The 21,361-nt window shown below is 42.5% G+C and overlaps 1 protein-coding gene across 1 annotated transcript in view; it reads left to right on the plus strand.

Annotated features, from left to right (window-relative positions):
• The first annotated feature begins 10,895 nt into the window (after positions 1 to 10,895).
• Positions 10,896 to 21,361, plus strand: part of adcy2a (adenylate cyclase 2a) — a 45,862-nt gene continuing 35,396 nt past the window's right edge. Inside the window, exons 1-2 of the mRNA XM_068736076.1 lie at positions 10,896 to 11,467; positions 14,380 to 14,577. Of these exons, the coding sequence (XP_068592177.1) occupies positions 10,919 to 11,467; positions 14,380 to 14,577 (747 nt within the window). The 5' untranslated portion in view covers positions 10,896 to 10,918. The remainder of the gene's footprint in view (positions 11,468 to 14,379; positions 14,578 to 21,361) is intronic.

Here is a 21,361-nt window from a genome sequence, read left to right on the forward strand (position 1 = left end):
TTTTGATATTGAAACTGATTTGCAATTCGAACAAGTAAATAATGTGAAAGAACATTGCATGGCTTCAGAATATTCTCTAGCGGACTAGTCAGGTATACTTTTAAATAGATTCATAAAAAGTAACATGCTCTACTTAATAGAATAACTCAAACAGCCTTTATGGTCCCGGTTAATTCAAATGTTAAAAAGCACATTTTGTGTTGGGGCCTTTCTCAGGAGGCTCAAGGTTTGGGTGCAAATCACATTGAACAGTGCAGGAAGTGCGCAGACGCAGGTGTACTTAATTGAGCTGCCACTTTTTCTTTGCGGCTTATATCGTCCATTGTAGTCTCCAGTCTATAAGCAAGCTATTAGAGCAGATAGCTTCTGTCTAATTAGCTACCCAATTAAATGCACCTGCATGTCTTTCCTCTCCTGCAGGAAGCTCCTTCATCCATCCCTCACTCAAAAATGATGTTTTATCTTTTTTTTTTTTCAAACGGTAATGCGGTCTTAATGCCGATTTGCTATTTCTCCAGACTTGTGTGCAGCATCTCGCATGTGCAGTAGTGAGTAGCTATACTCCAGAGGATACATTAATGTGACAAGATGGCTACTGGAGAGGAGTTTCTCCTTTCATGCCAGAAGGCACAAGCAGATATCAAAGACTCTTTTCTGTTAATACTATTTGATACTTCTAAAAAGGCTCATAAGTTTGATATTTGTGGTGGAAAACAAACCCTTAATGCCTTTTAACGTAGTACCTTTGACCTTATGAGTCTGATGAGCCTTTTCTTTTTCTTTTTAAATGTGCGTTCTACGCTGATGAGTTCTGCTGACCTCCTGTAGGACCTTCAGTCGTGCTCATTGACTTCAATTTAAACACCCGATATTTGATTTCCTGCAGCTGTTGGATGTTTCTTGCCCTCCAAGATGGTCACGTTGCAACAACATCAAATACTATAAATACACGTTGCCAAGGTAACTAGCAGGGGTGAGAGGTACAGTATGTTGTATGTGTTCACTGATACGCATCTCCATGTCTTTAGAGAAAGGATCCAACCATCTAACAGCCATTACCGGCAGGACAGAAAAGCAGGCATTCACAGAAAATGTCCTGAAGCCCCTTCTTCACTTATTAGATCGGTGAAATAAATTTAGACACATTAAAAGCATTTATGTGCATGCAGAGTACATGTGTGTGTGTGTGTGTGTGTGTATGTTTCTTTACAATCTAAAGCACCGTCGTACGCAAAGGATTCTGGAGACCACACACAATGAGGTTTGGTTTCGGGCCAATGCTTTTCCATTGCTGCAAGAGTTTTGAAAGCCACACACACACACACACACATAAGCACACGTTGTTGTTGCTGCCGCTGCCCTGAGCCTTGGCACACAAAAGTAGAAACAAGCAGTGGTATGTTATTGAAATCACTCAGTGCAGTTTATTTTTTTCTTCTTGAATGAATAAAGAAGCTTTCTACTTTAAGTATAGTATCCATTTTTAGCTAAGCTTTTGTTTTATTTAAAGATGATGACAAACAGATTTCTAAGAAATGCTGCCTGAACCCAAGCGTGTACGATTTTTTTTTTTTTCTTTTACAATAGAGGAGGAGAAGGAGAGAGATTATACTGTAAAGGGCAGCAGCTGATTGCCCCTCCCTTTGTGCAATGCAATGCGGGAAAAAGAAGATGGTGGGATTGAAAGAGAAAGATAAGTCCCATGATCACACTCCAGCTGTACTCATTCTGTCAAGGCCCACACACACACACACACACACACACACACACACACACACACACACACACACACGCACGCACACACACACACATGCACCGTGGAGCTGGTACTTCAGGCTGTCACATCACCCTCTTCCCATTTCAAAGACTGTCAAAGACAATGAAGCGCATCCATTCCCCCACTTACTTCTTTCAAATTTCACACATTTTCTCTATATTTTTTTATTAAGTAACATTCAATTTCGTGTTTCATGGTTAATGTCCGTCCTCAGGTCCGGCTTCCCACAGAGCAGTGTAATGAAAATTAACAGAGGAGGCAGAATCGGAAGAATATCGAGCAGCCGATTAGTCGTTAAGGGTGGGCTGAATTAGAGAACAAAAGGTGGACCAGAGAAAGGGCCGAATGTGTCACTGAACTGTGAATGAAGGCCTTCTGACGCCGCGGAGAAGCTGTTAATAATTGAAGCCATTTTCAAAGAGAAGCAGTGTGAAAATTATGGCAGCAGGAAAAGAAACATCCACACCTTCTTTGACTCTTCCTTCCTCCTGCTCTGAGTTTAAAGACTCGCACTATGCGTATCTTTCACACAGTGACCGAGATATAATTGAGATGTTACATGCAAATTGGAACTCCTCTCTTCTCCTCTCCTCTCTTCTCTTCTCCTCTCCTCTCTCATCCAGGGACCTTTCCCCAATGAGACAAAACAAGAACATTGGTTTGATGCTATCAGGAAACCAGCAGTTTTGGTTGTCTGCAGGTAAAACAAGAAGGTCAATGAAACCCTTGTTAGGTTTATGGCTCCTGCTGCACAAATTCACTGCTGTCACATCAATTAAACCTGATTGGGGGAAGGATAAACACAAAGAAGAATGCAGAACTGTAGGTATAGAAAATATGTAAAGTTTAACCAAATCATAAGCCGCCTTGCTTAATATGAATAGTGTGGAAAAAGCATCCCAACTGTATTGTATTGCTTTCCTGCTTCTCTTCAGTTTAAGGCTAATCAATGATGTTTTATGATGATCTATTTGACGGAAAATACCTTTCTAAATGGAATGAGGACAGTTTTGGAAAGTAATGATGACATTTTGTCAGGTCTTCAATTCTTCAAAGGTTAGCCAAGAGGTTAGTGTTATGATTAGGTCAAGGTCTGGCTTTGGGTTATAAATGGAGCTGTGATGATTAGGATTTGGGGGCTGAGGAATGCATTCTTGAAGGTCATGAATGTGTGCGTGCAGAGCGACATTAAAGCCTGCAGAATTGTCCCTGTCTTTGATGAAGGATGCTAAATCTAAAAAGAAAGAGTCAGGGGCTGTGTACGGGCATGTGTGTGCACAAAGGTAAAGTATGCTTTGGTGCAGGTGGCACATGCTGTAAACACACGTTGGGATAGTTTAGAGTCTCCACTCAACCTGCATCCAAAAGACCAGTATTCCAACAAAAGCTACTTTGATTCGCAGCTATTCGTAATTTCTCACTGATAATGACGTGTTAAAGATTTAATCATGCATCACACAGGATGGGTTCAAACACAGTGATCAACTACATGTCCAACCAAAGACAGTGAAGGCTAAAAAAACAGCCTGTCAAAATACAGTTAGTTCACAGACACACCGACAGGTACAAAGGGTAATGAGTTGAGATGATATACTGTAGTGACTGAAAATAGCCAAGTCTATTTTAAGATCTCGGTTATACCAGATGAGATTGGGAGACACACAGAAAAAGAGAATTAGATAAAGCTTTATAGACCACAGTATGTTGTGGAACACAAATGAGATACAGTCAGAGCCATAAGTGACACAATTTGTCTAATTTTGCTTCTTTACACGACTCCAGTGGATTTGAATCTAATCAGTCAACATGTGGTTGAAGTGTAGACTTTCAGCTTTACTTCAATGCCTAAAACAAAAATATCACAATGACCGTTTAGGAATTACGGCCATTTCTACACAGTCATCCACATCTTCAGAGGCTCAAAAGTAGTTGGACAAACTAACATGATTGTGAATATAATCATTATTTTTAATACTTGCAGTCAATGAGTGCCTGAAGTCTGGCTCCATAAACATCAGTAAACGGTGAGTTTCCTCCCTGGAGATGCTTTGACAGACCTTCTACTGCAGCCTCCTTCAGCTGCTGCCTGTTTGTGGGTCTTTCTGCTTCACTTCTATCTTCAGAAAGTGAAAAGCTGCTCACTTGTGTTGAGATCAGGTGACTGACTTCACAGCATGTTTTAGGTGGTTATCCATCTGCACTGTGAGGCTCATCCAATCAGTTTAGTAGCATTAGTCTGAATCTGAGCAGATAGTTCAGCCCTACACACCTCAGAACTCATCCTGCTGCTTCTATCAGCTGTGACATCATCAGTGAACACCAGTGACCCAGTTCCATTGGCAGCCATTCATGCCCATCCATATCACTGCCTCCACCATGTTCAACAGATGATGTGGTTTGTTTCAGATCATGAGCCGCTCCTTTCTGTCTCCACACTTTTCTTAATCTTAATCTTGGTTTCATCGGTCCAAAGAATCTTGTTCCCAAGCTGGTCGGTCTGGGTCAGATGTGTTCTGGTACAGTCTAATGAGGCCTTCCTGTTCTTCAGTGGCACCAGTGGTGTTCACCTTTTGTATTTACATTCATGAAGGCGTCTCTTGATTGTAGACTTTAACAATGGAACGTCTACCTCCTCCAGAGTCTTCTTGACTTTGGTAGATGTTATGAAAGGTTTTTCTTCACCAAGGAAAGAATTCTGCGATCATCCACTTTAGATGTCTACCGTGGTCTTTGTCACCTTCTGGTGTTGGTGAGCTTGCCAGTGAATTCCTTCTTTTTAAGAATGTACTAAATTGTTGATTTGGTCAATCCTAATGTTTCCGCTATCTGTCTGACAGGTTTGTTAAGAGTTTTCAGCCTAATAATGGCCTCCTGCATTTGCATTGACACCTTTTTGGCCCACATGCTGAGAGTTCCAAGCACCAGCTACCAAATGCTAATTCTACATTTTGAATCCATCTTTATTTCATTCAATTGTGGAGAAGTGTGCCGGATAGAGGAAAGGATAGCAAAATCTGTTTTATTTATTATTACAGGACCATATGCGTGCCTGCTCTGAACAATATGGACACAAATTAATAAATCCCGATTGTAAACATTGTGTACGTTTGTACGTAGCCCGCCCACGTGCTTAGACCAGCCAATCCCTGCTTTTGTTTGGGTCATTCACGCTCCTAGAGCTGAAACGTAAGGTGAGATGTGTGGGATGTACAATTTTACGCGTCGTAACGTGCATTTACTTGTCTTCAAAGTTTCAACACAGTACTTTCAGTGTATTGTATCCAAAGAAAGGGAAACACGCACATGCGTTTACTCGTTAGACGTTCGGGCCGCTCATTGTCGCAGCGTGAAGCGGACGTTAATTACGCTTCTAGCTTCCAGCTGCGCGAGTTTTAGCGCGCGTTGCGGTGTGGCTTTGGAGAGCGGCCCCGCGGTGTCGGACGGTGAGCGTCTCCCTGCGTAGAAGTAAGACGGTTTACAATTTAAATGATTTTATTTTGACTGTAACCACGCTCTTACCCCACGGTGTGCGGGTTTGTATTGACGTGCAGGGAATGTCTCTAATCGGGGTTTAGACTAAATGGTTTATATTTATTGAATTATGTGATGGACTGGGAAGAGACACATGCTGATAACTGTCTTGATGAGTGTCTGTTTACTTACAAGTCTTTGTGGCTTTTTTTTTAATCATATATCTCAGTGTGCATTTATCATATTCTAACATCTGTTATTCATACAGTTTAGAAAACTAATATTTAGCTACCATTCTGTGAAGCCCTAGCGTTTAAAAGGCCAACTACTACTGATAATGACAATAATACATGAATAATTATTAAAAACAGTTAAGCAAAAAAGGGGAATGCTGTGTGACTGAGCTACTCTGTGACTCTCTGGTGTTGTGTAAGACATTCGCCACTGTTCGGGTCACATGGCTGGAAGGCACTTTGGCTGAACTTATGAGCTGGTACTGTAAGCTTCAATTCAGCTTGAGCCTCGATTTTGGATTCAGAATATTGGCATCAGCTCAAATCTGAAAACCGAATCAAGCATCTGGATTTTGGAAGAGTCATTGATAAATAACAGAAGCGAGGGCGCAATCAGCTGATTTCAATTGACCCTTGATTGATGCAAAAGCACACAGCAAAGCAGCATAACGTGCTCGGCTGGCATGCACAGAAAACACCAGGCTAGCTGCCATCGCTTCGGCGTGTCTGTCTCCTGTTAATGGCAGAAGCACAGCCTGACTAATTTGGTGACAGACTTTGTAAAGTGCCTTTTTGTTTTCAAGCACAGGCTCTCTGAGGTTCCAGTGTTTGAACCCCTGATCATTCTTTATAGGAAGAAACAGCATGCCAATTGTTCAGAAATCACAGTCATTTCCAACCAGGGTCTTACTGGTCTAGTTTTGGCAAATATAATATTTACATATTATGGCAACCACCGTTATCATTTGCAGAGACGGCTAACTTGCTCCGCAATTTGTAAAATGGGGGAAATACATGCTTTAAAGCTGTTTATTCAACAACCACCACAACAGCAGCATCATAAGCCATTGTTAACATAAAACTAGCAGTGCCAGAAACTGTATCCCAGGTAAAAGAGTTAGGAAATCAAGGACTGAAGAACCAGCACTAGCAGCTCTTACTGTGGTTAATAGTTACACATGTTTGAGGCACTTCATCAGGTAGGAATCTCCCCAGGAAGGAGCAATCATGTCTGCATATGTGTGGCAGGTGTAAATACAACACAGCTCTCTCAATGGAGGGAGAGAATGTGTCTTTTTTTTCCCCTTGACTTCCATTTAACCCTGAACAGGTCAATATCTGCCAGCTGCTTCACTTCCTCTGGTATGTGTGAATCGTCCCCCTGCCCTCTCTGCCTCCCTCACACACTCTTTTGGACTGTGACTCTTGTAACCTTGGCACAGGAATGAAAAAAAAAAACAGCACCGCAAATTTTTATTTCAATATCTTACTCCACAAGTAATGCGTATTTAGGGTTCATGAGGGACACATGTGAGGTCAATATTGTGAAAAAGACATATTTTAATCTAAATATTTCATGCTGTGTATTCGTGGCATCTGCCCATTCAATGTGATACATCTTTTATAATTTCCCTTCACGGTTCGGCATGCGTGTGAACTGAGGGATCGACAGGTATTTAGTTGGTTGCAAGCTGCCACAAACAACTAGATGCCAATAAAAGGTACACACTAAAACAACACATTTCCCTTGTTTCAACATGAAAACAACCAGAAATAATTTGCTAATAGCTGCGGAATGTATTTGCACAGACGGGAGAGACCGGACGAGAGGCCCAACAGTCAGAATAGTACGAGAGTCAGAGAAGTGACTCTTCACATCGAAAAGAGAGCAGCTGACAGCCAAACAGAGCCTCTTATACCTTCATTGTTCCTACGGCGGTTCAGTGTCTCATACGTTCTGTCAAAAGCTGCAGTGTGAAGCCACACTATGAGACAAAGCTCACATCTGATACGAAGACAGAACAATCAACCTAAGAGCCCAATATGATCAGAATCCTGACGCATGAATTCTCTGTCCAACAGTGATGATAACAGAGAGGATGGAGCTGAAACAAAGAGGGTTAATAACCTCACATAAAGTCCCTGCTCACACATTTCTCCTTCTAGAAGATGAGGAGAATGTAATATCAAGGCTTTGACTTCACTTCACACCTGGATGAACTGAATGTAAAGCTGCAGAACAATTCAGTGAAACACATTGTTCTAAAATGAAGTACTTTATTTTTGTCTTATGTAATGTTTTCTATTCTTAAATGTTATTGTAATTGAAATAAGAGAAGAACATGTATTTATTATTAGAGAATTTATTATTTATAATTCATCCGGTTAAATTTGAAAACTGACGATGAATATTGAGATGATTCAGTTGAACTTTCTTTATTTGATTTGTCAGTCAGTTGTTGACTACATACAGACGTTAATACAACTACTTCAATAGTTATGGACCTAAATCACAGCACAGGTCAGACATCACTGTGATGTTATAGAACCTTTGCATGAGGACATTCTCTCTCACTGGACCTCGTTGAGTAGTACTTGAATACCCCTGGCCTATGCTATTCCTCAGCATTCATGTATTTTTATGTACAATCTTAAATCCTTTTCCCTCAAGGCTTCCCCCTGGTGGCCCCGGGTCTTTCACGATGCTATGAATTGCGGATAGTTCCCTCAGGCAGAAATGCGGACTTACGGAAAGTGTTCTTAAAGGGCTCAAAATGTCTGGTAATAAGTCATAAGCGTTGTCTCTTTCCTCGATTTAAAGGCTGTATTATAATACAGTCCATACCGTGTAAGTGATGTCATTTTCTAACTGTTCTTAGATCAGTCATTAGATCAGTCAAACCAGCCTGCATTGTTTCAGACAAGGAAACAGATTATGTATTAGGGTACGAATTATAAGAATTAGAGCAGAGATAAAAACGTATTTAAGCCGGTGTAGTGAAACAATAGTTGTTAGCTAGTTATATTCCATGCCACAATCATAATCAATCACTTCCTCCTTAATTGTACCTTAGTTGTTGGGAAAACATTTAGACACTCTCTAATTGTCTAATTGTGTTACTAGACTTAAGGAATGTTTCCCAGCAGCATTAATCCTGAATAGGAGGAGGACAGTATTGGCTGAGGAAAGGGACACTGTATTTAAGGCTCACTGCGTGGACGCAGGTGTCGAAGGCCTGATGTAGGAGTGGAGTGAAGGAGACAAAGGTAAAGGTTGGATTTTGAGAGAGGGTGATGATTTTAATCCAAGAGCAGAGGAAGGACGGCGGTCCAATATTGCAAGGAGAATGTGTGAAAGATGACGGAAAGCAGATGAAAGAAGTGGCGTAAAGATGTGCAGGGAGCGATGAGGAAGGAGAGGACCAGTGTGGCGCAGGAAAGGGTCTCCCAAGTGGAAGTAATCGATCGCATGTTTTTAAAGCCACTTGCTGCGTCATGCCATGACATTTGCGTGCAGTTCTAAATTGGTAATAAAATCTCCAACATAGATGCCCGTACTAATTAAATCAGATTAGATGAAGCTGTAATGATCGCCGTAGGGAAATTAGGTCATTGTTAGAAGCAGAGAAAAGGATTTAGATAAGACCGGAGACAATGGAGAATATGAAAGATAACAAAACAATTACAGCAGACTGCACTGAGATAACACTTATTGAAGTGAATGTGTCGTTGGTGTAGGCTCCTGGTTCTTTACTGATCGTCTGTGAACACGTCTCTGCAGAAGGCTTTATTAGTCCTACTTACTGGGGGGGGGGGGGGGGGGGGGGTGCAACGGACCATCAAACTCACGGTTCGGATCGCATTACAGATTTGAATCACGACTTGTCAGTTCTGAAGAAAGGGAGCAGATATAACTTTTAGAAATCCTCATGCTTTTGTTGGTCCATATTGGCAGATAGAGATGGTTTTTGATGTTCTGTTTTGTTATAGCTGCTGGTGTACAACTCATTCACACAAGTGACGACCCTAACAATCCGTTGAATATTCTATATTAATATTCATTGAAAATGGATATGCACAATGGGGATTTGTTGCTTTGTGCAGTAAGGGCAAATGACACTCAGCACTGAAATGTTGTGAGAGGATTAGAGGAATCTGGAGTCATCATTTATTCATCTTCATAAAAGCTCTCGTCATGTTTCGGCTGGCCCCTGTCTGTGCTAGTGCATCATTGTGTGTGTGTGTGTGTGTGTGTGTGTGTCTGTGCTAGTGCATTTTTTTTTTTTTTGTGGAAAAATTGGTGGATAATTATTATATTTCCCATCTATATTTTTGTGCATCTGCCACAAGTTCTTCATCGACTAGTAGGGGTGGGGAGAAAATTGATTCTTAGATGCATCACGATTCTCTCATGAACTTTATTATGACTCTATGGAGAAAACTCAATAATCAGACTTTTCAAACTCAATTCAATCGACAGAGTAGTACACGAGCGTCTTGTTCACGTTCTAAACCAGGAGTGTCGGTGACTCAGGGAAAGGGTGAAGTGAGTCACGCAGTCATTGAGAACAAGGCACTCACTCTGTGTTGCGCAATTTGGAACCGAGATACAACATTCGTCTCAACGTTTGTACGAACACGGCGATGCTCTGCAACCGAAGCAAAGCTAAAGTCTTGGACTCTCTGAGGAAAGTGGGTCGGATGGTAGAAACGCGCTAGGCAACCATAGTTTAACCACATGTTTCAGAAAGCGTTCTTTATGTATCAGAGCTGGCACACAACAGGAGGATTTGTTTGAAGAGAAGTCTGTATTATTTATTTGTGAATGAGGGCAGCTTGTGGTTCAGAACATGCTGAATCCTGTGTTTTTACTACAGGCTGCTGCTACAGTTTTACTTCTTTGTGCAGTGCTTGGAAATGGACCCCTCCAGTTGACACATCTCTGCTATTTGTTGCTAATATTGAATTAATACAAGATAATGCAAGACATTTCATCTGTTCTTTTAATTATGAATGATCACAAATATGCCGTGTTTTCAAAAATAGCAGATAGTCACAGTCGACAATTTTTTTTATGCATCAAAAAAAAATAAATCTATAATCGTTTTAAAATCACATCGCAGCCCTCTGAATTGGAATCGAACTGCGAGATGCTGAGAGATTCCCCCTGCTGTCAACTAGTGAGAGCTGCTGCAACACAATTGGCTTTAAGACAAATGTCTTTCAGACTGCATGGAGAGAGGAGAGGGGGTGATGGTGTGGGTTACCTCAGCTCTCAACATCCTCATCACCTCTGGGATTGAGCTCTATTAGTGTTTCATAAACATGTCTTTCCCAATTTCTCTCTTAAAATGATTACATTGCATAATACTACATAATGCATAATGAGTCATTTTCAGTGGAGTAATATTCTCTTTCTTTTATTCTCTTTCTTTCTCTTTCTCTCTCTCTTTCTGTCTCTCTCTCTCTCTCTCACTTGCTGACTTCTCCCTGCTGCTGCACCTTCTTTTTCTTCCTCCCCTCCCCCTTAGCCCTCTCACCCTCCCCTTTCCCTTCACTTCCCTCCCACTTCTCTCCCTCCCACTAAAGAGCACTCAGTCTCTGAGCTCCCCTTCATTTCCCGCTCCAACATGTTGGCAGGAGGAGAAAGAGGAGGATGCTCCGCTCTACCCTCGGTGCGTTCCTGCCACCTCTCCGGCCAGCGCACGCTGCCACCGACTCTGACTCAGCCTCAGCTTTCAGTTGTCTCCGCCTGAGAGACTTAAGACAGGAGGTGGAGGAGGAACCGAAGGATAAGGTCGAGATCAGGAACTCTCACACCAGGGTCCCCAACAGGAGCGACGACAGCAAGAGAGCCGAACAGAGCAACTGCTCCTCATCTGTGGTGGAAACTACTAATACCTCAGCAGGGAGCACCTCTTCTGCCTCCTCTAGTTTCCCTCCCTCCTCTTCCTCCTTCTCGGCTCCAAGATCCATGTGGCAAGAGGCAATAAGGAGAAAGCGGTATCTCCTGGACCGGGCAGGGGAGTCTGGTGAAGGGGATAAAGGAGGAGGAAGAGGTCACGACAAGAGGAACAGGTCCCCGGATTGGCTGTATGAGTCCTACTACTGTATGAGCCAGCAGCATCCTCTGATTGTGTTTCTGCTGCTCATAGTGATGGGAGCCTGCCTGGCTCTGCTCACTGTGTTCTTTGCTTCAGGACTGGTAAGCTGCTCTTTTACTACATGACACACACACACACACACACACACACACAGATGCATTTAGCAAATTAGAAAGTACAAATGAACCTACAACCTGGACCATACAAACATGCAGATGGAAGGGAATTTCCTGTTTAGTGTAAGCTCTGTAAACATCGTGGACACACACACATATTGTAGACTCACGTTTTCTACAAGCATGCTTAGAAATAGGGTCATACAAAATAGCTTGCCAATCACACTCTCAGGTACACACGCACGCACGCACACACACACACACACACACACACACACACACACACACACACACACACACACACACACACACACACACACACACACACACACACACACACACTCTATCTGCTGGCTTGTCAAGCACAACACATGAGCTCCTCTCTCTCGTAGACTCGTACACACATACAATCGCTCCTGTGCAACACCTACAGTATATGCACGCACACTCGCAGCATGCGGTCCTCATCGCAGCACTAATGTGAAGAGAAGGGTGAGATAAAAGTGAGGGGGAATAAGGGGCTTCGGTGTTGTCTGAGCTCACGGTTGACTGAACTACAGAAAGGAAATCTGTTTCCCTCCATCTCTATTTTGACAGGTCATCTTTGCACTAAAAACCTGAAAAATCCAATGTAGTGAAGTCAAGGTACTCACTAAAAACTGTCTGAACTAAAATTGTCTAAAAAAAAATAAATATATATATAAATATATATATATATATATATATATATAATATAAGATATATTATATATTGATTTTAGAAGATATACTAACATAAACATTTTTGCCTCATTATTTTAGTCTGCTATTAAAAAAGGATTAGACTAACACGCACTGAAAGCGATGGAGAGAGCACTGACACACACACACACACACACACACACACACACACACACACACACACACACACACACACACACACACACACACACACACACACACACACACACACACATCACAAAAATAACCAGAACTGAAACTGAATGAAAACAGAATTAAAAGTTTTAAACAGTTTTTTTTTAAATTTATCTTTTAATCTTGCAACTTTTCTGATAGTTGATTGTGTTTTTAATAACCTCCTACACACTGCTGTTATTGTTATAATACTGATTTATTATTCTGGTCCTTTATTTAAGTGGCATCATAATCATAGTCAGTATTTAGACTTGTTACCTTAGCCACAACTGGTATTTGTACCAATGAATTACCTAATTGATCATTTTACTTTGTATTTATTATTCTGGCTGGCAGTATTTGTGTTAAAGCTGTGGTTAAGTGCGAAAGCAGAAGCGGCTAAAGGATTAAATATTAATGTAGAGTCAGAAACATGAGTGCTCCAGAACAGTAAATAGGGACTTTTGAAATCCCCAGTTTTAATTAAGGCAAAAAAAAAAAGCCTAAAATCTGACATTAAGTAAATATTCTGCAATGTTTCTTTGGCTCACAACAAACACGCATCTCAGTAAATGCCTTCCCCTGTCCTGCAGCTCTGTCCCTGTGCTGCTTAGGCATGGCTTTTCCTACTCCCTTGTTGTTGTTTTCCTCCCTCCGTCGTCCCCTGTTCCTCTACATACTGTGTCATCTCTCACCTCCTGATATTTCTGTCTCTCTTTTATTTGTGTCCCGTCATCCCTCCATTCTGCTGGCTGGCTGACCTAAATCCTGTGCCGTTTTTGGAGCACTGCTCTGGGCGAGACAAACTCTCCGTGGCTTTCTGCAGCCACACACGTCCTCCCCTGTCCCAGTGCATTGACTGTGAGCATGAGAAAGGGACAAGAGGGGAGGTGGGGGCAGGGGGCTAGAGAAAGACGGAGACGGAGAGGACAACTGCAAGGAGCAGTGCGAGACAGACTGACATAAGGACATGTTGATGGTTGGGTCGCTTCTGAAAACAATGATGGAATGAGCAAGAATTTGTTTTAGTGATTGGTGACTGCGATGTATAAAAAACAACATATTATTCCATTTTAATGCAACAGAATTCCTGACATTTTTACTCGGCTCTTTGCAGTTGAATTTAAATTTGATTGGGAGATATCAGTGTATTCAGTGCGTGTCACAGATGTCCTGTGCCAGTGAAGATGTGACACATTTGCCTACATATCCATATCCTGACCCATTTCCATCCCCCATCACACTACTGGGGAAGCAATGATGGGATGTAACCTGGCAAAGGCAGGCGTTACAAACGATTATTTCACTGTGCTATCCTCCTACATCCACCTTGAAGAAACTCCTGAAATTTTTATTAGAACTTTCAGCTCTAAGTGTGTTTCAGAAAGGCAGCTGCAAATCCATTATGGATGTGGCTTCAACTTTACTACTGGTTAACACTGGGGGCTTTTTAGTACATTTCTTTCTCACTTCCTTTCAGTAAAAAGGTTGTTCCACTTTTAGGGATGGGATTTGATTTTACGGATTCCATTATCGATTCTCAGTCGAGACTCGATTGAGTCTCAAACAGAAAAGTCAAAGACACCTAAGTGTTATATAGAGAGCAAAGGGGCGTTTTGTAACCGACTCCTCTCTCAGATTACATCTATTAAAGAGGGCTGTTTTAGTAGTGACACCTTGTTGTGCTTAAAACAGCGAAAACATCTGAGGAGAATCTGTTCTATTCTGTATTTACTGCTTCTCTGGGTAATTCATATGTCTGCCTTGGTTGTGTGTATTTTTAGGACACTAAAGAGGAAGGACTAGAAGAGTGCCTTTTTATAACACCGTTATAAAGTCTGTCTTCTAAATTTCCTTTTCTTTTCTTATTTCTCTCTCAGGCAACCTTAGTTTTCCCACTAATTAATTATTCCTCCTACATCTCTGTTCCCCTCGCTCTCAAATTGACTGTCTACGTGTCTCACTGTCTCTTTCTCCTTCTCTTTTAATTTTGTCCTTTTTCAGAACATTGAGGACCACGTGGCCTTTGTAATCACTGTGCCCACGGCGCTGGCTATCTTCCTGGCTGTTTTTGTACTTGTCTGCATTGAGTCCATCTTCAAGAAGCTTCTACGCGTTTTCTCCCTGGTCATCTGGGCCTGCTTGGTTGCCATGGGCTACCTTTTTATGTTTTCTGGCGGGATCATCTGCCCGTGGGATCAGGTAAGACACAGTACTGCCATTTAATGTAACGTATTCTGTATAGAATTCTTTTGTTGTAGAGCATCATGTGCATTGCTCCAGAGTTTTGGTCGCACATTTGACCAAAGATCTCTGATTGTTCGCAGCCGTTTGCCTGACATTTAGCAGGTGTGTGAGTGTGTGAGAGAGAAACCGCACCTTGTACATTACACTTTTATAACATACTGATGTGTGAAGATAAGTGGAACCATTGGTAGTTTTTTTTCATCAAGAAATGCATGCATGTGTGTGTGTGTGTGAGAGAGAATGTACACCATTTTTTTTCTTGCCAATAGCTGATTTGCTCTGCATGCGGCTCTCTATCGTTGACCACACTCTGGCTGCGGCTGCATGAAACATGTGGTTCTCTATCGTAGCATTGGTTGCGCGTCTCATTATGGGAACGCCTCCTGCGTGACCTCTTCAGAAAATCAAGTAACACTATTCTAGCCTTGATTGGCTGGAACTAGGGATGCCTATTTCAGGAGGGGATGGAACCCTCCTCCTGTATGTCAGGCAGACATTTACCATTTAAAAAATAACGTTTTCTCGCTTCACACAGAAGCCGGTCGACAACTGTGCTGTTGGCTGCTAAGCTAAACTGTCCACGCACTCTGGTGCACCACTCGGTCAATGGGTGCTTTGTTAGTGTACAGTTGTATACTAGTTATGAACAATTGCAATACTCTTCTATGGCTAGTTTTGGTGTAGCAATACTTTTGCCTTAGGAAGCAACAATACTTTCCAAAACGAAAAGTAGCAATACTTTTGCTAATAAAAATAACGTTAGCAAGACCTTGCAACAGGTAGAGTTGGCAATACCTTACAACAGGCCGCAATACCCCCAGAAAGGTAGCACTACTTTTTTCCTCACAGCTAGCCGGGAAAGTAGCGATATTTACTCTTACACTCGCCCAGCTGCTGCTGAATGTGTCCAAGGGTTTGGCTGCTTTACCTGGGCCGATCTGGGCGAAGGCAGACCCCCCCTGCCTGCGGCCTCGTTTGCACGTCATCCTGGAGGAAGATGATGATGATGATGTGAGAGAGTTAGTCGGCTGACTCTGAGGAAGGTAACCAGTCTACTCCATCGTCTTACCCTGGATCGTGACATGCAGGATATGAAAACCCCCTAAAGTGCAGGTGACCCCACAGCCCACAAGAGGTCCCAAAAACCTGTGACCCCATGGCTGTGACAGTCTAGCCGCCTTAATGATGTGTGCTGGCGAAAAGAAAGGCAGCACAGGAGGGCGCCAACACGGCAGCTTTGACAAAATGGCCAGTCAGCCCAGTCTCTCTGCAAATGGAGAGCTTGGCTGCCTGCAATCAGTCGAATGGTTTTTGAGAACGATAGATAAGGGCTACAGACTTCTATTCAGTATCACTCCATCACATTTCAAAGAAATTGCCACGTTTACTAGTACAAGCAAACTTGAACCCAAAAGCACGACAATGAGTCAGACATGCAAGGAATGTTCAGTTTACTTCACTTTTCAGGCAAGGTCAAAATCAGGAAATCTGTCACTGAAGTGGACTCTCCTTGACATGTTTAATCTTGGAGACATGGAAGGTGGGGTGAATTCTCATGGATGGTGGCAGACAAAGATGGATAGCTGCAGGATTGATGACCCAAGAAACCAAGAAACACGAAACGGGGAGCCAACTTCTTGGACTTCACTCTGAGGGGAGGAAGCCAGAAACATTGCCCCAAAATGGGGTGCGGGGAAGCAACGTCAGTTTGCAGACAGTTGGTAATGGTCGGAAGAGCGCAGGAGCATGGAGTGGGCCTGCCTCCGCTGGAAAAATGCCAGGACTGAGGGGACCCTGCCTCAAGTTCATGCTTAGGGAGGAGGGAACTTTGCAAGTGCTCTTATGTTGTGCGCAGAACTGGTAAGCAACGATGAATCCCTTGGTGTCCTCCTCCATTGAAGTCCACCAGAAGCGTTGTCATAGCAGCGCTAGAGTGCGTCTCACCACAGGGATGGCAAGCCAGGTGGGAAGAAGGGCCCCGCTGTATCTGAGGACGGAGACTGACCGGGACAAAAAACTGTCATCAGGACAACCACTGGGAGCAAAGTGTTCATCATGGGAGGGTACCAGGTTACCGCACCAATGACAAATGCATGAGAGAGGATACCTTCAGAATAAAATGGAGTGCTCTCTGGCTGACACTGATGAGACAAGGCGTCGGGTTTGACTATCTTACATCCTGGTCTGTATGTGAGTGAGCATTCTAAAGGGCCTACCTAGCTTGACGAAAGGTCAGTTGCTTGGTTGAATGGATGCACTCCAGATTTTTGGCACCACACTGTGGTTACGGATGAACCACCAGTAGAAGTTTGCGAAGCAAAGGAAGCGTTGAAGTTCCTTCCGTGTTGACGGAAGAGGTCAGTCTGCAAATACTTTGGTCTTGGCCAGGGATATGTCCTTCTTACTAACAAAGAAAAACCCTGCTCCGTCAGGAGATCAAGATGGCAAAATGATCCCAGGAGCCAAGGAGTCATTAATGAACTTCTCCATAGCCTTAGTCTCAGGAGAAGACCTCTGTGAGGAGACATACCCGAGAGGAGGTCAATAGCAGAGTCATATGGGCGATGTGGTGGCAACAAAATGGCTTGGCTGTTGTTTAAAGCCGCCTTCTGATCTAAGTAATCCTTGGAGAGATCTGGAAACTTGGAGGTGACAAGCAGACTAGGAGTAGATGACAGAGTAGATCTTAGACAGACAGCATGACAATTAACGCTCCACTGCAATACACTATGAAGGTAAGCTGCTGCTTGTGCCGTTGTGAGGGGAATGAGTTGATTCCACGGTCGGATTGGCAGGACCTCAAATGACAGGGGAGTTGGTGAAAAAGGTAGATCCAGGCCAAATGCAAGAAGTGTTGCAATTTGTGACGGAAACAATCTGCTCCCACGCTCAGGGTGAGTTGGTCAATATTCTCCTGGAAGAAATTTCACCTTGAGAAAAAAAGAAGCTCTAAGAGTTGACACGCAATAGTTTCTACTCTTGTTATTTCCGAGTCCCAAAGAAGGGGGGAGGGAGGTAAGGGACATTTTGGATCTTCAAGTTCCAGACCATCATATAAGGAAATATAAATTCAGGTTAATGACACGCTTTTGTGCTGTGGTTTGTGCGTGCAGGCAACTGGTTCACATCAGTCAATCTGAGGGATTCTTATTTCCACATTCCCGTACATCCCCCACACTGGAAATATCTAAGATTTGCTTTCCATGGCAAAGCCTATAGGTACATGGTTCTCCAGAGGCACCCACGTTATGCGGAGTGGAGACCTCATCGCGAGATGGCGATACAGATTGGATTACGGTTCATGGGCATTTGTGACAGTCGTAGCTGGAGGCATTAAGCTTTCGGGTTGTTCGTCTGTCCGGTCCATTCTTGTGAAGGCGATTCCTCAGGAACGCCCCAAGATAATTTCTTCAAATTCTATTGTAATTCATTACCATCACGCTGCTGAGAGTAATCACAGTGACCGGCTCTTCTGTCTGCAGCGAGAGCTCTTTTCTTAGCGCAGTCCTGCTTATAACGTAGCTAACTACCACAGTGTCACATTGCGTTGATGTATGGTGGACACTTTGGCAATTCATGCCCTTTGTCTCTGTTTGTGTTTTGTGTTTTTCTTGTTGTTGATATGTCTTTTGTTGCATTTCTATACTTCAGAGGGGGATAGAACTGATGGTAGATGGCGAAGAAAAGAGTTTGACAAACTGTATGTCAAAGGTCATGAATGTTGTGAAGCCAGTGAGGCACCACAGAACCGTTCACATCATTTCTCCATGCTTTATTATTGAAAGTACATAATCTGTATTATATATTATTACTGTTTTAGTCGAAAAACTGATGTCAGTTGCACTGGTGGAAAAATTGCAGTAAGGTAATATGAAGGAAGCCTGGCTGAGTTGCATAAGTCGATACATATTTTTGGTCCATGTATTTATCAAGCTTCAAGGGCACTGCTGCAGGCTTGCTGACTGTGGTCCTCACAATACTATATACCACTGCTCTATGGTATTGAGTAGGCCACAGTTAAACAGCCACATTCTGTAGCAACATTACATCTGCAGTGAAATGTTGGCAGCATTTGCATTACTGTACAGCCATATGCGTCCTGCACCATGGCTCATTGAAAGCAGCGCAGTACATTAGGTCTTCATTGTTTGAAAGCTGTACTTATTCAACAGTACTCGGCAAGACAGATGTCTAGTGTGGCCTTATCTATCACAAATAGGTAGCTAAATATGCACCGGTTCACACGCCACACCATTCATTCCTTCCTTGTGCTTATTAGAAATGTCTGGGGCATTATGTCATTACTGCTCCCTGACTGCTGCATCTCATGCACTCATATCTGGAGCGACATTATTGTTGACTGGCATTGCTCTCTATGTGTTTAAGGGCCTTGCTGCCAAATTATGAATTAAGGAAATGACTCGTGTGTGTGTGTGTGTGTGTGTGTGTCACAAGCTTTTTCATTACTGACTGCATGAAGAGAACTAACATTCATATCACTGATACCAGAAGTAGGCTCTCTGCTTATGAGATTAAAGTACAATGAATATACTGCTTAACATATGTACTTAACATATATATATATATATATATATATATATATATATATATATATATATATATATATATATATATATATATATATATATATATATCTCATCTCTCTATCTCTCATCTATCTCTCATTTTTTGGGAAGGACTGTTCCTCTGTTCACAGCTGAGATGGTCAGCAAAACCTATTTTGTACCAAAATCAATGAGTGAATCTGTGTGGTGCGTTCGATTAGAGTTCACTTTTCGATTACCTTTACAGTGGCTACTATCGATTATATTAGCGGCTAAAGAGCCAGACGTTTCTCTCAGGAGTTAGTAGAGACCAACACAGAGCTGTGCGACGGTTCATTTTGGACTTGCATTCTTTAAATTGCGGAACACGAGACTCATAATACTTCGGATAGAAGCGCCCACGATCTGATCAAAAATACGGCAATGACCTTCAACAAAGTCAACAGAAAAAAATCGATAAAGGGCAAGACATTTACAACACATCCCATCAAAATGAGATGGATATAGGGCTTTGTGACGCCAAAGGTCATTGAGTCAATGGAGCGCCAAAATAAAAGGAAACCGCCTTGTTCTTTCTCTTAAACGTTGAGCCGGTTAGTTACCGGTTAGGCCTAATTGGTGTCGAAAGCATAATTAGTCATGCATTGTTTTCTGTAGACCACCAGTCAGCTAATATAATTGAACAAGTCAGTGTACTTTTATATCTCATTCAGTGTTTGTGCAGTGATTTAAGATAGAACATGTGGTTAACATGATGACTAGCTCTGAGATATGGCCAGTTTCTCTATTTAGCATATCTGAAACATTTTTCTATTCATATCAGTGATGGCATTTTATTTGATGTTTCCGGTATTATTATCATCTCTATAGGCAATTATCCATAACAGGGACTTCTGACTGTTACTGAAAAGCACACAAAGGAAAGTAACAATATATTGCTTCCCTTTTTTGAAATTCAAAAACATCAAAATATAACGTACGTTCAGTTGTAAATGTGTAAATTACCCTGCAAAACATCACCACATATATGTCATAAATGTGAGGAAGAGAGTCGGCTGGGTAGGAGCTGTGGAAGGAGGGTGGCAGAGTGAAGTTGGGGGGAAAAGAACTGTAGGAAATAACATAAATTTCTTCATTTACAAATGAATATATATTTAAATTACACAGCTCTGGATTACACAACACTAGTCAATTTTTATTTCAGTGGTAGGAAGAGAGCTGTCAAAATATCTGTTATTTGTGTTGACGTCCACATGGATAAACGGCGAGACTGTATGAGAACAAGAGACGGTTACATTACAAACATCAGTGTCGGTACAGTACGCTGTCAGGTAACGGGAAAATCACAGAGGGTCCAAGTATGTCCTCGGCTGTGTTGTGCTCACCGTCCCCGCTCTGCCACAGTTAGCTTGTATACAGTACACTTTCTATTTTCAAACCTGAAATCAATTGGATGCTTATCCTCTCCCCACAAAGCCCTCTGTGTTTGCTGACGGTGGGTAGATGGGCTTATCTGTGTGGTCCAGCCTCTGCCCCTCACTGACAGTTGTCTGGACCCTGCTTCCTCTCCTCCTTTCCTTCTCTCCGTGTCTCTCGATCCCTGTCTGTCTGTCTGTCTGTCTGTCACACGAATGCTCAGACGCACACAAACTCCTTTGTGAGTATACAGCCGCCCTCATTAGGCGTCAGGACAGAGGAGGTCCTGAAAGCAGAGTTGGGGGTAAAGGAAGAAGCCTGCCGGGATGGAATAGTAAAGAGGAGGGTAGATGGCGAAAATAGGACAGGAAATACTCATGGAAAAGACTAGATGGGGGTGATACGAGAGAGACATGGAGACATGCAAGATACCATGTAAAGAGAGGCAGTAGTTGAGCCGTTTCCTTAGATCAGGTTGGTATTTTGATTCTAAGACACTGGAAAAGAATATATTTTATTTCAGCGATCAGGAACGACATGCCCAGACTTGTGGAAATTTTTTGGCTTTATTTTTTATCTACAGTATTGCATTTAATTCTGCAGCTCCTCTATACATCAACCGATCTGTCCTTTTTGCTCAGATTTGGTATAGCTAGAAAAGAGAGAGCATATGTCTTTTTTTAGGGCTAAATAGCAGACACACACACACACACACACACACACACACACACACACACACACACACACACACACTCCAT

Source organism: Cebidichthys violaceus, unplaced genomic scaffold, assembly GCF_023349555.1.
Source record: "Cebidichthys violaceus isolate CVI_PGR_0920_01 unplaced genomic scaffold, fCebVio1.0.p SCAF_7, whole genome shotgun sequence".
Taxonomy (NCBI): Eukaryota; Metazoa; Chordata; class Actinopteri; order Perciformes; family Stichaeidae; genus Cebidichthys; species Cebidichthys violaceus.